General features: G+C 49.2%; 1 protein-coding gene across 1 annotated transcript; it reads left to right on the forward strand.

Annotated features, from left to right (window-relative positions):
- Window positions 1-9,334: 9,334 nt before the first annotated feature.
- LOC125534608 lies at window positions 9,335-10,277 on the forward strand. Its single transcript, XM_048697785.1, has 2 exons — window positions 9,335-10,040; window positions 10,158-10,277. Exons 1-2 carry the CDS (start codon window positions 9,459-9,461, stop codon window positions 10,170-10,172), a joined length of 597 nt encoding a protein of 198 aa, XP_048553742.1. The 5' UTR covers window positions 9,335-9,458; the 3' UTR covers window positions 10,173-10,277.
- The last annotated feature ends 1,792 nt before the right edge of the window (window positions 10,278-12,069 follow it).

Genomic DNA, 12,069 nt, shown 5'->3' on the forward strand with positions numbered 1-12,069 from the left:
CAGCCTAGTGCTGAAAAGACTCGTCATAGCTATGCAGGCAGCGTGTCAGGCCAACTTCACCGCGCGACCCTATCCTATCCCGCCCCGTCCGTTTAGGGTAAACGGACAAAGGAGGCGGCCCAGCGCGCGACGGTCCAGACCCATCTTGTCCGTTTTGTGTCCGGGCCGACCCATTTCGAGCGCAAACTTGCGCCGGGTTTGGGTCGCGATGGACAACAAACGGACGCGCGCTCGTCCGCGTCGGGGCCGCGTGGCAGGCGGCCACCTACCTCCCACCCACCCACATCAATGCGCACGAGCGGGCGGCCCCACCTGTCATCCGCACGTCGAACGGTCGCCGTCCTTCTTTAAGTGGGAAGCGTGGACGGGTCATCGTCCACACTGCCCCACGCCACCCCGCAGCCTTCTCGAAACCCGACAGCGGCTGCTCCCAAAACCCTAGCCAAGACCTCGCTGGCCGGCCGCCCGCAGCCATGGGCCTCTGGAACTACGGCCGCAAAGGCAAGCACGACCGCGAGGCTGGTTCCTCGTCGGGACACCGCCGCGGCTCGGTGAAGAAAGAGGAGCCCGCCTCGCCATCGCCACCATGCCGGGCCCCCGCGCCGCCTGCCTTCTCCATCGCGCCCATGTCCGCCGGCGAGCGCGACCGGCATTACATCCGCGTGTCGGTGTGCCGTCGTTATTGGGAGACGAGGATGCTGCTCCCCTGGAGCGACGTCCATCTCCCCAATAACTGGCATCTCTCCGCCGACCGGGTCCCGATCCTGCCGGTCCCGACGAGCGGCCGTGTGCGCGACGAGGAGATCGAGCGCTGCCGCCGCCTCCTCTCCGACGACCTCTTCTACGACCCCAGGTATGCCCCCGACTCTGGGCTTTGGGACACCTGGTTTCATGACGAGCACGACACCAGGCGCGCGTCCTTCTTCGCCGGCACCTCGACGGGGCCGCGGCAGCCACGACAGGAGCGCGGGCGTAGGCGGGTGCCCGGCGTCACGCCCACACCGTCGCCATCGCCTTCTCCGTCGCCCCCTCCACCTCCTCGCATGACAGCGGAGGAGGAGGCCCGTCTCCTGCAGCGTGTCATGGATGACTCCATGTACACGCACGACGAGCGGCAGTGGGACGGCCTGGAGGAGGCCATGGCCCTCTCTGCCGCCGGGGACGTCGCCTTCCCGGAGCTGCAGATGGTGGTCGTGGAGGAGGAGAGGAGGGAGGACCCGCCGGCCGCGTTCCAGCAGCTGCTGGGCCAGGGGTGGGGCTGGTCCTGCACTGCTCCGGAAATGGCCGCCGGCGTGGGCGTGAACTGGTGCCCCCACTCCGCCGCGGTCACCGGAACGGGATGCGTCGCCACGGGAGGAGGTGGTGCAGGCACCTCCGGCCGTCCAGCCCGCCCCCGTCCACCACGCACCTCCGGCCCACCTCTGGACGCCGCCGCCCTACGTCGACCTCGTCAGCGACGACGACGACACCGGCGGCCAGTGAAGACGGCGACGGCCACGGCACCGACGGGCGCGGCAGGAGTGCGCGGGAGGCGTTTTTATATTTTGTTTTATATGTTAATTATGAAACTGGGCCTTTTAAGTGGCCGTGGAAACTGGGCCGTTTTGTGGCCGACCCCTATATATGTTTTATGTTTTTTTAAATGCGTTTATTTATTTTTTAGTTATTTTTATATAATTTTTATTCATGTCCACCCCGGACACGATTTGGGGTGCGGCCGCGCGGTACGCGCACGCACGACCCATCAAAAAAACCGAACACGGGCGAACCCATCAGCGCTCCAAAGGGACAAAATCCGGTCAATCCGGACGTCCATTTAGGACCGTGCGGTGGAGTTGGCCTCATGCAACTGTTCTGTAGATACCCTCGTAAAAAATCTCCCCAAAAAAGCTTTGCATGCAGCAGTTCTCTCTCTCAACTTTTGCATGCAACTTCTGTAAACAACAACGCACAGCGTTCCATACTCTCTCTCCTCTTCATTCGTTCCATACTCTCCCTTCATTCCAAAATATAGTGCGCCCGCGCTTTTCAAGGTTCAATTTTAATCATAAATTTAACCAACAAGACCAACTGCGCTGGGAGAAAAAATTATATAATTGAAAACTTCTTTCAAATACGAATTCACTGATATAATTTTTGTTCCCGCCGCAATCGGTCTTAGTAGTTAAATTTACAGTCAAAGTTAAAACACATGGATAGAGAAAGCACTGCAATGTGGAATGGAGGGAGTATATGTTTTCTCTCTCCTGATGTTCGTCGCACCATGCTATATCTGGCATGAAGACAATTATTTAATTGGTTATTTTGATCGCTTCACGGAAAAGCAGCAACACTGACCGAGTTGTGTGACATGCGAGGGAGAATCTCTATAGGTTGAACAGTGACCTACGCACTCCATTACCATTTTCAAGTAATTTACTTCTCTAGCTCTTACTGTTCACATAGCCTGCAAATCAATTCCCCGTTGCAGGACAGGGCAGGGATCGCCAAGTCAGACACTGTGGATGGACGGTGAGGATAGTCGGGTGTCCCGACCCCCGGGACCTAAAAGTCCTGTCTCATACTTGAAACTGAAACTAATCTACTCGGCAGTACAACTTGTTTTCTGACCACTAAAAAGAGACAAGAAGGAAGTAAACAAAATTTGCCCCTTCCATTTTCTTCTTTTAGCTAGAGAAAAGGATTCTGCAAAAGTTGTTGTTGGTATCATCTGCACCCAACACATGTGTGGGTGAGCGTTTTGCAAGGTCTAGTAGTAGAAGTGCATGCACCAATTTAAATTTGGCATGCATGTATGGAGCTCTAATGGCTCATGGCCTCACAATCACATCACCGGACTCTCTGGGCCATCGAACGCCTATATGATATCAGAGAAGATAATGCAGCTCTAGATATATAGCATCTCGATCAACACCGTATCAGTGCTCATCATCTAGTCTAGTCTAGAAAGGTAGAAATCGACAACAAGATAGATCGATGGCCGGTGAGCGCAAGGAGGCTAGTGTCGCCGGGTCGTTCCTCGCCGTCACCCTCGTGGTGGTGGCCACATCATCCATGCCGGTGGTGAGGGGGGATGACAAGTCTGCTTGCGTCGGCGAGTACTCCAAGCTCTGCGGCAAGGACCCCGCGTGCACCACCATGGTCGAGACGACCTGCCGCGATGATGCCGACAGCGTCAAGGCCATCAAGGGCATGTTCGACGAGCTCGCCAAGGTCGGTGAAGACAACTTTGATTTCGCTTCTACGGCATGGCCGTGGGGGCACGCGGCCCTCCGCGCGGCCGTCGACGAGCATGGGGCCTGCCCCGGCAACAAGACGGTCGGAGAGTTTGCCGGCGAGCACTGCATCGCGGACCTCGGCGCGGCATGCAAGGATCCGAGCTGCACCGACGATGCTCACATCGAATGCGACCGTACGGCCTCGAGGTTCTGCTACATCAAGGCCACCCCTGCCGACAAGAATGCCATACAGCAAAACTTGGATTGCTTCAAGGGCTGTTGCGAACAGAAGAGCACAGGTGAAGAGTGCCGTAAAGTATGCATCGTCAAGATTCTGCCCGCTTGATAATGCATGCATGCATGCATTCCTTCCTTGTACTCTCTCATGTCCTCATATAAGCTTTGTCCGAAATCAAAAATATCTCTCCTTTGACCAAACTTATAGAAAAAAGTATCAACATTTACCATGTCAAATCAATAGTGTTAGATTCATTATGAAATAAAGTTTCACAGTATATATATTTGGTATTGTAGAGGTTGACAAATGTAGTACGCGGAGTAAAAAGGACCTAAAGGAGTACTTCATTTCAAAGTCCTTCATTCATGTTCTCACATGCATGTATTCATCTCATTTTGTTGTTGCTTTTTTTTGTACATCCATTTTCTTTTCTTTTTTGCGAAAAGAACATTCATTTTGTTGCTGCTGTTCTTGGAAAACCAATAAAGAAAGAGTAGTAAATAATTTTTGGATGATCTCTAACCTCACGTTACATTTTGCTTGCTAGATGTGTTTGCATGTTGGCAGAATTTCTTAGTGCGCGTGTGGCACAAAATCAGGGCACGCCTGATTTTCTCTTGTTGCATGGCTATTTAGGGAGGTTACAAGCATGTCTCTTTTTTTGGCTCAGAAGAAGATAATACGAAGGAGAAAAGCAAAATCGTATGTTCTCTTTTGTGTACTTGTGTTGTGACCGGTGAAATGATTTATTTATTTTTGTGGGTGGAAATGAATTGAGAGAGCTGAGAGACCCAGCTCCAATATTGCCAAGGTTCAGAGACGCCATGATGGGCAATAGACTTTTCCCCCAAAAAAATTACTACCGGGAACCGTTAGCTGGCCCTTCCTTCGGGAAGTTCTTCTACGGAAAGGCTTCGATGACCGCTGGATCTTCAGGGTGATGCAGATGGTCTCCTGTGGTCGCACTGACGTGAACATAAATGGGGAAATTGGCCCCTACTTCCCCACTCTTTGTGGGGTGAGGCAAGGCGATCCCTTTTCCCCGTTCCTGTTCAACATGATGGTGGATGCACTGGCGGCCATCCTGGACAAGGCTAAGGCGGCAAGCCATATCCGTGGGCTCGCTCCCCACTTGGCCGGCGGCACCGGCATCTCCCTACTTCAGTACGCTGACGACACCATCATCATGGTCGAAGGCTCGAACGCGGACATCGCTAACCTTAAGTTCCTCCTCCTCTGCTTCCAACAAATGTTTGGCCTCAAGATCAACTCCAATAAGAGTGATGTGATGGTGATGGGCTACTCTCCGGCCGAGGCCCGCGACATCGCCAACCGCCTGAATTGCCGCCTGGGCACCTTCCCCACAACCTACCTGGGGACGCCCATTAGTGACTCTCGGCTTACGGTGGCTGATCTGCGACCGACGGTGTCCAAGTTGCAGACGCGCATTGAGCCATGGCAGGGCCGGTGGCTGTCAAAGGCGGCCCGGATGATCCTCATCAACTCCTCGCTCTCTAGTCTCCTCTTGTTCCTCATGAGCTTCTACAGCCTCCATGAGACGCTCCACCATGAGATTGCGAAGGTCCAGTCCCGCTTCTATTGGGCCGGGGACAATAACAGACAGGAATACCATATGGTTAGTTGGCCCGACATCTGTAAGCCTCGGGAGCAGGGCGGCCTCGGTATCATGTGTTCGGAACGCATGAATATCGCTCTCCTCTCCCGATGGCTTTGGCGCATCTTGCAAGGGCATGGTGGGTTGTGGCTAGACATCATCCGGAACAAGTACCTGCGTGGCCAACCTTTGGCCTTCTATCAACGGTCTGGTGGATCCCAATTTTGGCAGTCTGTGATCCAATTGCTCCCCATTCTCCGTATTGGACCTCCATTTCAGTGGGATCAGGTTCAGCGACCATGTTCTGGTTCGACCGATGGGCGGGAGACTCGCCCTTCGCGGCCCGGTTTCCTGAGCTCTTCTCCATCGATGTCATCCCGATGATCTCAGTTGAATGGGCCCTTATTGACTTAGGGCGCCTTGCTTTCCGAAGGCCATTTGGGCCTCCAAAAACTGCTGCTTGGGAGGAGCTTCTTGATTGCATCGCCCTCCATGAGCCGGACGTCGACGCTGGCCCAGACCAAGTTCGGTGGCGCCTTGACCCTTCGGGCCAATTCTCCACCAAGTCCCTCTACTCGGCCATCGCTCCGTCCTCCGCTCCGTCCCCCCTCCTGGTGGTATGGCCCATCCGTCTGCCTCTGAAGATATGGATCTTCATGTGGCAATGGATCCGCGGCCGGCTCCCTTCTGGAGTGGAGGTCCGCAAGCGCAATGGTCCGGGCTCTGGTCTTTGCCCGCTCTGTAGTATCCCCGAGGACTCGAATCACATCTTTTTCACCTGCGTATCTGCCCAGTTCGTCGTGGAGCTGTTTTAGAGAGGCGGTGGGGGGAATTGGTGCCACACCAATTTCCCCGACCTATTCGCCAAACTCCAGAACTCCCCCTGCCCACTCGCCACATTAGGTGGCTTGAGATTGGCGTTCTTGCGTGGACCCTCTAGACGATTCGCAACAAACTTGTGATTCAGCGCACTCCGCTTCGTCGGGCTACTGACGCTATTTTCAAACTGTCTAGTTACTTGCAGCTTTGGCGGCCGCTTAGCCGCCCTCGAGACCGGGATGCCATCTCCGCCTTCATCGCCGACTTTCGATCGATGGCAGTCCGCCTATCGCTGCCGCCCCCTCCGCCGCCTCCAGAGCCTGATTAGATGCTTGGCGATCCTCCTCCGCCATGGCGTTTTCTTTGTTGTCTTTTAGGGCTTGTTGAGTTGTGCCCTCAGCAGAACCCTTTGGATCTCTTGTTGTGTTTTGTGGGTACTTTTGTCCTGGATTAGTTCATGTATGTGTGCTCTTGGCGGTTTGCTTTATCTATAAAGCGGGGCGAAAGCCTTTTTCGATAAATGATTATATGATGAGTGAGTGCATACCTTTGAGCACTCGGTCAAGGCCGCTAACTGAGGCAATATAACAAATATAGACCATGTTTGCAGAAAAACTACCAAAAATTACAATGCTAATTTGATATAATTTTGAAAGTACATTTTATGACATATTTAATGATAACTAATTTGGTATTGTGTTTGTTGATAGTTTTCATATGAACTTGAACAAAATTTGTACCCTTTGACTCTAGACAAACATTGTGTGCGATTGAGCGTATACCACTAGAGGGGGGTCAATGGGATATTTAATTTGTTTATTTTCAAAACTTCAAACCTCTGGAGACAAAACAACAAAAGTAATACTACAATAGGAACACTGAAACAAAGTAAGCACAAGCACATGAAGACAAACAGGCTAAACCAATACGACTAAGCAAAACTTTCGACGGAAGCGATGATAATCTACCTAGTGTAGTGGTAGAGAACTTTCGCGACAACAATGGTCACACAGAAAGGAAGCAACACAAACAACATGGAGGACAATATGACGAAACAGATCACGATACTAAATACACCCTACTGAGAAATGGTCATCAGAGCATAACTCAGCTGAATAACAAAGTAGCACAAGAGAATCAAGAGACCAGCATACAAACAAACTATCTTAAGTTCGGCAAATCGAAATAGACTGAACAACATAGTCATGCTACACATAATAAACAAAGGAAGATATATGACACAATTATCTATCGAGACAAAGAGCACAGAAGATAAACTACTGGAAGAACTGCAGTAGAGTAGAAATAACCAATGGTGTTCGAAGATGATAGATGATTTGGTAAACCAGTTCACTTTTCTGCCAAAGAGCTATGACTAGTTGAAGGGACTTGTGATTGAATCCAGAAGATAAACTCTCTTCGTTCTATTCTTCTTCAACGTGATGTTGATTAGACTTCAGTTGAATTCACCTGGGATAGATCATTACTGGCGTTCTCCAAACCTTAAACAAACTTGCTTCGCAGACCACAATTACTTTTGGTTGCTGAAAACTTTGACTTGGTGAAAAAAATTACTCTTCAACACTCAAGTCTACATCTATTCATCTAGAGAGCATGCAACTCTTAAAAGTAACTAGATCATTGATGGCGCGCGTTGTCGCGCCCATCCATTTTGTCGATAGAGTGGTAGGGATTTCAAAAATATATATGACACAACAAAATATGATACTCCCTCCAATCCAAATTAATTGACACTGATTTAAACCAGCATCTATAAACACTATCCAAATCATGAACCACTCAAACTAAAAGAAGGTACCCAACTGATTATTGTACAAGTTCATTCATTATTTATGATATTGAGTAAGCATGATTTTGATCTCCTCACAAGTTAATTAGTGGATACTTCTAAACATAGCTTTACTATGTTAGGAAAGGTAATATATATTTCATCAAACAATCATTGATAATATAAGACAAAAATTTAATACATCAAACAATCATTGATAATAATATAAACTGCAATATAAGACAGACATTTAATTAGGAAATGTATACCAAATTCTTTGCCATCCTGTTTTTAAGGTCTTGCAAGGTGAGCACAAGAAACACACAAAATATTTCAATTAAGTGTGGTGTTAGTATTGTTTACTAAATTATAAAGTTGCCCAAAACCATCCGGGTATTGAATTACACAACGATGTTTACTGATCCCAAAGAACGAAAAAAGAAAGGCCTTCTGGTCAAAATGATGCCTGCATTCAGGTTCGTGCACTTTGAATCAATGTCAAGCTGCATAGGATGTTAAACAACATGTAAAGATGACAAGATCAAAAGCTATAATTTAAATGCAAGATAACAGTAAAGCATGCGCTACAATTTATTTCCAAATTTATAACCTTCTACAAAAATGTGCCAGTGGTTGTACATTTCTTCTAGGTCCATCTAATCACTCTAAGCAGAAATTCATACTACAAATTATCATATGGGAGATGCAAGGTATAAGTGCCACTGTATGGTGCAGACTTTTCTATTATGTGTCATTTTCATAGTAGAATTTTTTCTGTAATCTACTGCCATATTTAAAGGTAAACTATCCATGCAAATACCATGATTATTTTCTGAATGTACAGTCAATTTTCTTGCCAGGAGATGTAAGGGAAATTTCTTCAAATCCAAGAATTCCATTCTGTTTTGTGTAAAGAAGATCAAAGACCAGTAAGAACAGGGAAAATGTTGAGGGAAATGCACTATCATATTAACAGAGATCATATTGTGTACCAAGTATCAACATCATTCCCACATCAATGATTCACCTATGCACACATATTTATATATCTAATAAAAGGATAATACTGGTCCAACTAATCAGTCCTAGGCTCAGGTGGAGGTTGTATATAAGAGGTAACTGGATGCCAATGGTTTGGATGTGAGTCGACGTAGGTGGGGATCAGTTTTTGTGAAGATTGTTTTTCATAAGAAACTGGTAGCATGTGGAGTCCTATGGCCTTAGTATATACGATCAAGACTTTTAACATGACAGATAATGTCCCTTCCAGTCCCGGCTATCAAAGCCGGCATGATTCTATGGGGAATTAAATGTCCCAAGAAAGTGGCGGGTACATTTGCTCAAGTAGATCTGGCTTGTTAAATCATCTGTTTGTTAGTATTACATATTACGATATATGTACGTGTGTGCCCAAAAAGCATGCATGATTCTACAATTAGGAGGATGTCTTTGCCATATCTACCATTCTTAAGAAGTTGCTCCCCACTTCTCCCTATTCTCTCATCATGCACACTATCCACATCAACAATATGCCACATCATTATTCAGTTTACATAATCATCCAATCACTTTCCGTCACCCGCAGCCACGTAATCATTCAGTTTCCAACTTATTCCCCTCCAGTCGCGGCGGTGGGAAAAAACCTGTATTTTCCCTCACCCGCAGGCACTCCTTTTCCCTCACCCGCATCCGGCCATCCCGCATCCCGCACGGCACGGCACGGCCGCCGACACTCCTGCCCATCTCCAGCCCAGCGCCGGAGTCGGTGGTCACCTCTCCATGGCCGTCCCGCACCTCCGCGGCCTCCTCCTCCGTCGCATCCCGCACGGCCGCTGGCTCTCCCGCAGGATCGGATCCCATCCACCTCCACCTGCCATGGCCGCCTCGCGCCTCCACCGCCTGCTTCTCCGTTGGGCCGAATCCTGTCGCCGGCCAGCGCCAGTGCTCACAGCGCCATGGCCGCCCCCTCGCTTACTCACGCCACCCGTCCACCACCGTGCGCTGCCCGTTGTTGGCCGTTTGTTTCGGCCGACCGGCGGCCGCCGGTACGACGTCTTCTGGGCGCTGGGACGCGGACCAGGCGGGGTTCTGTTGCTGCTGCCCCAGGTCGTCAAGGAACAATACTGTCAAGCTGGGCGAACCCCCTTCCTCTGCTCCAAGCCTCTAGGTGCAGTTGGGATGCAAGCCATCCGCCCTTTGTCCACCGGTGTCGTTGCTCTGCTCCGCCCTCTGGCCACCGGCGCCGTTGCTCTGCTCCACTGCCATCATCGTTTGCCAGGAACCCGGTTTTATCTACGTCTTCCCCAGGTCAACAGAGCCGCATTTAGTTCACTACTTCTGACTAAGCTTCTTGACGTGGAGGTGATGTAATCCCGTTGTTCTTCAGTGGTTTTTAGCTTGCTGACACCAAATGGCCCACACTTTTATCTTATCAATTAAACTGTTAAACTAAAAAGCAAATAAATCCTTTACCTGCAGGTCATTGATGATTGATATTGTTCACTTCCTCTCCCCACGATCTCCCGCAAGTAACTGACTTATTGATCTCCACAAGTAACTGACTTATTCCCATTTAAATTGGGTGCTCCACAACCCATTTCATTCCCATCATCCTGAAGGAAATATGCCCTAGAGGCAATAATAAAGTTATTATTTATTTCCTTATATCAAGATAAATGTTTATTATTCATGCTAGAATTGTATTAATCGGAAACATAATACATGTGTGAATACATAGACAAACAAAGTGTCACTAGTATGCCTCTACTTGACTAGCTCATTAATCAAAGATGGTTATGTTTCCTAACCATGAACAAAGAGTTGTTATTTGATTAACGGGATCACATCATTAAGTGAATGATTTGATTGACATGACCCATTCCATTAGCTTAGCACCCGATCGTTTAGTATGTTGCTATTGCTTTCTTCATGACTTATACATGTTCCTATGACTATGAGATTATGCAACTCCCGTTTGCTGGAGGAACACTTTGTGTGCTACCAAACGTCACAACGTAACTGGGTGATTATAAAGGAGCTCTACAGGTGTCTCCAAAGGTACATGTTGGGTTTGCGTATTTCGAGATTGGGATTTGTCACTCCGACTGTCGGAGAGGTATCTCTGGACCCTCTCGGTAATGCACATCACTTAAGCCTTGCAAGCATTGCAACTAATGAGTTAGTTGCGGGATGATGTATTATAGAACAAGTAAAGAGACTTGCCGGTAACGAGATTGAACTAGGTATTGGAATACCGACGATCGAATCTCGGGCAAGTAACATACCGATGACAAAGGGAACAACGTATGTTGTTATGCGGTCTGACCGATAAAGATCTTCGTAGAATATGTAGGAGCCAATATGAGCATCCAGGTTCCGCTATTGGTTATTGACCGGAGACATGTCTCGGTCATGTCTACATTGTTCTCGAACCCGTAGGGTCCGCACGCTTAAGGTCACGATGACAGTTTTATTATGAGTTTATGCATTTTGATGTACCGAAGTTTGTTCGGAGTCCCGGATGTGATCACGGACATGATGAGGAGTCTCGAAATGGTGGAGACATAAAGATTGATATATTGGAAGCCTATGTTTGGATATCGGAAGTGTTCCGAGTGAAATCGGGGTTTTACCGGAGTAGCGGGAGGTTACCGGAACCCCCCGGGAGCTATATGGGCCATGTTGGGCCTTAGTGGAAAAGAGAAGAGGCAGCCCAACATGGGCCGCGCGCCCCTCCCCTCCCTTGGTCCGAATAGGACAAGGAGAGGGGGCCGGCCCCTCTCTCTCATTTCCCCCCTCCGCGAATCCTATTCCAACTAGGATTGGGGGGGGGGGAATCCTACTCCCAGAGGGAGTAGGACTCGCCTGGCGCGCCTCTCCATGGCCGGCCGCACCCCCCTCCCTTAGTCCTTTATATACGGAGGCAGGGGTACCCTAGAGACACACAAGTTGATCCATGTGATCTTATTCTTAGCCGTGTGCGGTGCCCCCTTCCACCATAGTCCTCGATAATATTGTAGCAGAGTCTAGGCGAAGCCCTGCTGCAGTAGTACATCAAGATCGTCACCACGCCGTCGTGCTGACGGAACTCTTTCCCGACACTTTGCTCGATCGGAGTCCGGGGATCGTCATCGAGCTGAACGTGTGCTAGAACTCGGAGGTGCCGTAGTTTCGGTGCTTGATCGGTCGGGCCGTGAAGACGTACGACTACATCAACCAAACGCTTCCGTTGCGATCTATAAGGTACATAGATCATACTCTCCCCTCTCGTTGCTATGCATCACCATGATCTTGCGTGTGCGTAGGAAATTTTTTGAAATTACTACGAAACCCAACAGTGGTATCAGAGCCTAGGTTTTATATGTTGATGTAATATGCACGAGTAGAACAC

Source organism: Triticum urartu, chromosome 2, assembly GCF_003073215.2.
Source record: "Triticum urartu cultivar G1812 chromosome 2, Tu2.1, whole genome shotgun sequence".
NCBI lineage: Eukaryota > Viridiplantae > Streptophyta > Magnoliopsida > Poales > Poaceae > Triticum > Triticum urartu.

Excerpts from the sequence above, each read along its gene's own strand:
- LOC125534608 (XM_048697785.1), top strand. The coding sequence starts at position 9,459 with ATGGCCGTCCCGCACCTCCGCGGCCTCCTCCTCCGTCGCATCCCGCAC.